General features: G+C 41.2%; 1 protein-coding gene across 1 annotated transcript in view; it reads left to right on the top strand.

Moving 5' to 3' along the window:
• The window catches only part of LOC107095204, an 8,586-nt gene continuing 5,936 nt past the window's right edge, over nucleotides 1–2,650 (top strand). Inside the window, exons 1-2 of the mRNA XM_015391201.1 lie at nucleotides 1–147; nucleotides 272–447. Of these exons, the coding sequence (XP_015246687.1) occupies nucleotides 136–147; nucleotides 272–447 (188 nt within the window). The 5' untranslated portion in view covers nucleotides 1–135. The remainder of the gene's footprint in view (nucleotides 148–271; nucleotides 448–2,650) is intronic.

Genomic DNA, 2,650 nt, shown 5'->3' with positions numbered 1-2,650 from the left:
GATGGGGTTGTAAAAAGGTGGTATTGGCCACTGGTGAAGTGTGTCACTGTCAGGGTGCCAAATACAAATTTTCTACAACATGTCACACTGGTGGACCTTCCAGGAAATGGGGACCGAAACAAAAGCAGAGATGAGATGTGGAAAGGGGTAATATATACTTTATTATTGAGGTGTTGACTGAAGGTTTGATTATTATTATATGCTGTCACTAATAGTACTAGTTGTTGTTGCAGTAGTAAAGTTATTAAGTACTATGCATATATCACCTCAGATTGTTGGAAACTGTTCTACTGTGTGGATTGTATCTGAAATCAACCGAGTACCAGCAGAAAGAGAATCCTGGGAGATCCTAAAAAGTGCAAGTAGACTCCTTGGAAACGGAGGGGAATGTCGGCACATCCACTTTATCTGCACCAAGTCTGATGTTACTGAAGATTCACTTGATGAGTAAGTTAGCTATTACATTTAATCCAATCCAATCCACTTTATTTATATACTATAGCACATTTAAACTACAAAATGTTCCAAAGAGCTGCACACACAACTATAACCATTATCCCCACCCCTTGGTAAGTATAACACAATAAAAATAAGTAAGACAGTTTAAAACAATACATATAATAACATAAACACAAAGCCACAGAGGACCACACAAATTATGCAATGATAAAAGCTGGAGAACAAAAGTGAGTCTTTAAACACTCCACCGTGGGAGCCATATGTATATTGAGGGGCAGAGTATTCCACAGCTTCGGACGGACAACAGAAAACACGCAAGGATTGGGATGATGTGTTCACCTTTTTTGGTGCCTGTTAAAAGTCGTACCGCAGCGATGTGGACTAACTGCAAGTGGGAAAGTGCTTTGTGGAAGATACCCGAATAAAGTTCATAGCAGTATTCCAGATGACTTGAAATAAAATCATGCATAACTTGCTCAAAAAGATTAAAACATAAAAAAGATTAACTTTGGACAAAGGATGAAGATGATCAAAAACAGATTTTAAAATGCCATTGATCTGTTTATCAAATTTAAAATCGCTATTTTTGATGACATGTCTAGGCTAGTGACTTTGGGATGTAAATTTGACAGTCATCAGCGTAGAAGTGGTAAGACATGCCATGCTTCTTAAAAATCTCCCCATGTGGGAGGAGGTACAAAGCAAAAAGAATGGGTCCCAGGATAGATCCCTGGGGGACTCGACAGGGAAGTGGGGCAGAAGATGAGGTGGAGTCTCCCAGCCTGACTGAGAAGGACCTCTCTGACAGGCAATACTGAAATCACTGCAATGTGATGCCCCTGACACCTACACAATCTATTAGGTGGTTTAAAAGAATTGTGTGGTCAACTGTGTCAAAAACAGCCATCAGGTCTTAAAGCATTGAAATGGCAGAGCCTCCAGAATCTGTCATTAAAACTATGTAGTCAAAAACCTTTAAGAGTGCAGATTCAGTACTGTGCAAAGCTTTGTAACCCGACTGAACCTGAGTGGGTCCAAAGTGCCATTTTAATCTAAAAAAGGTGGCAATTGTGCAAAAACGCATTTCTCTAAGATTTTAGATACCAAGGGTAGTTTGGAAATTGGGTGATAATTTGCCGAATTTGTATGGTCAAGGGTAGGCTAGGGCTAGCCATAGTACCAGAAGCCAACCTACTGTTGCTGGTCTCTGTTAGGTTAAAAAATGTAGGTTTGTAAGAGAGGAACTGAGTCTACACAGAAGAGGGATTTTTAACAGCTTCTGCAGAAGGAGAGAGTTACATTCAGCTCACTACTCTCTGACTGACTTCCTCTGCAAAGCCTTTTTATTAGCGGATCATAACACATGGGGTGGGTTACAAAATAGAGTGTTCTTCTGACAAGGCAATTGATCAGGTCATAGGACAAAATGCTCCTCTAAATGAATCACAGAACAGAGTGGTCTTCTGATAACTGTGATTAGCCTTGCACAAACATCAGTAATTTTCTACCACCTTTGCATGACAGTTTGCAGTAAACAGAGTGAAGCATCTCATTTATCCAATGTTTCATATGTACACACATTAACTTTATGATCATCATTGAATAAACCTAACAGTCTCCCTGACAGAAGGGCCAATGGTGTCCCAAACCTCTTTGAAAAAAAATGAGGAGGAAAGAGGTCTGTGGGACAGGAAGAGGGTTTTAGTTTTTTTTTAACTATCCCTATGAGCACAGACAGAATAAAAAGAAGAATCCTTGTTTGCTAATGGGCCCTGAACGATTTGCCCACGACGGTCTGGAGAAAATCAAACATGTTTGATATTTTCCTAACCTCACAATTCCTGATCGGCAGGTGGTCGTGAGAGGCTGATCGCCGCCCGTAGCACCCTGTACACTACACGACTCACAATCACGCTGAAAGTCGGGCCGATCAAAAGATTCTCGCACGACTAGAAAATTGCCCCGAAAATCGCACAGTGCACGCCAGGCTTTAAATGGACTTTGATATTATCTCCAGTACTCTCTAAGAATCACCTCCAAGTGACTCTTCTTCCACATATGCTGGGCCGGATTTTAGCAGGGGCTTACCGGGGCTGCAGCCCGGGGCCCCGGCATTTCAGGGTCCCCGAAGGATGTTTTATATTTTGTGAATGGATAGTGTCAGAATTTAATCAATGACTACCGTATTTTC

Source organism: Cyprinodon variegatus, unplaced genomic scaffold (genome assembly GCF_000732505.1).
Source record: "Cyprinodon variegatus isolate N-32 unplaced genomic scaffold, C_variegatus-1.0 Scaffold529, whole genome shotgun sequence".
Classification (NCBI taxonomy): domain Eukaryota; kingdom Metazoa; phylum Chordata; class Actinopteri; order Cyprinodontiformes; family Cyprinodontidae; genus Cyprinodon; species Cyprinodon variegatus.
The sequence above is the reverse complement of the archived record's forward strand: the minus strand, read 5'-3'. Positions and strand labels throughout refer to the sequence as shown.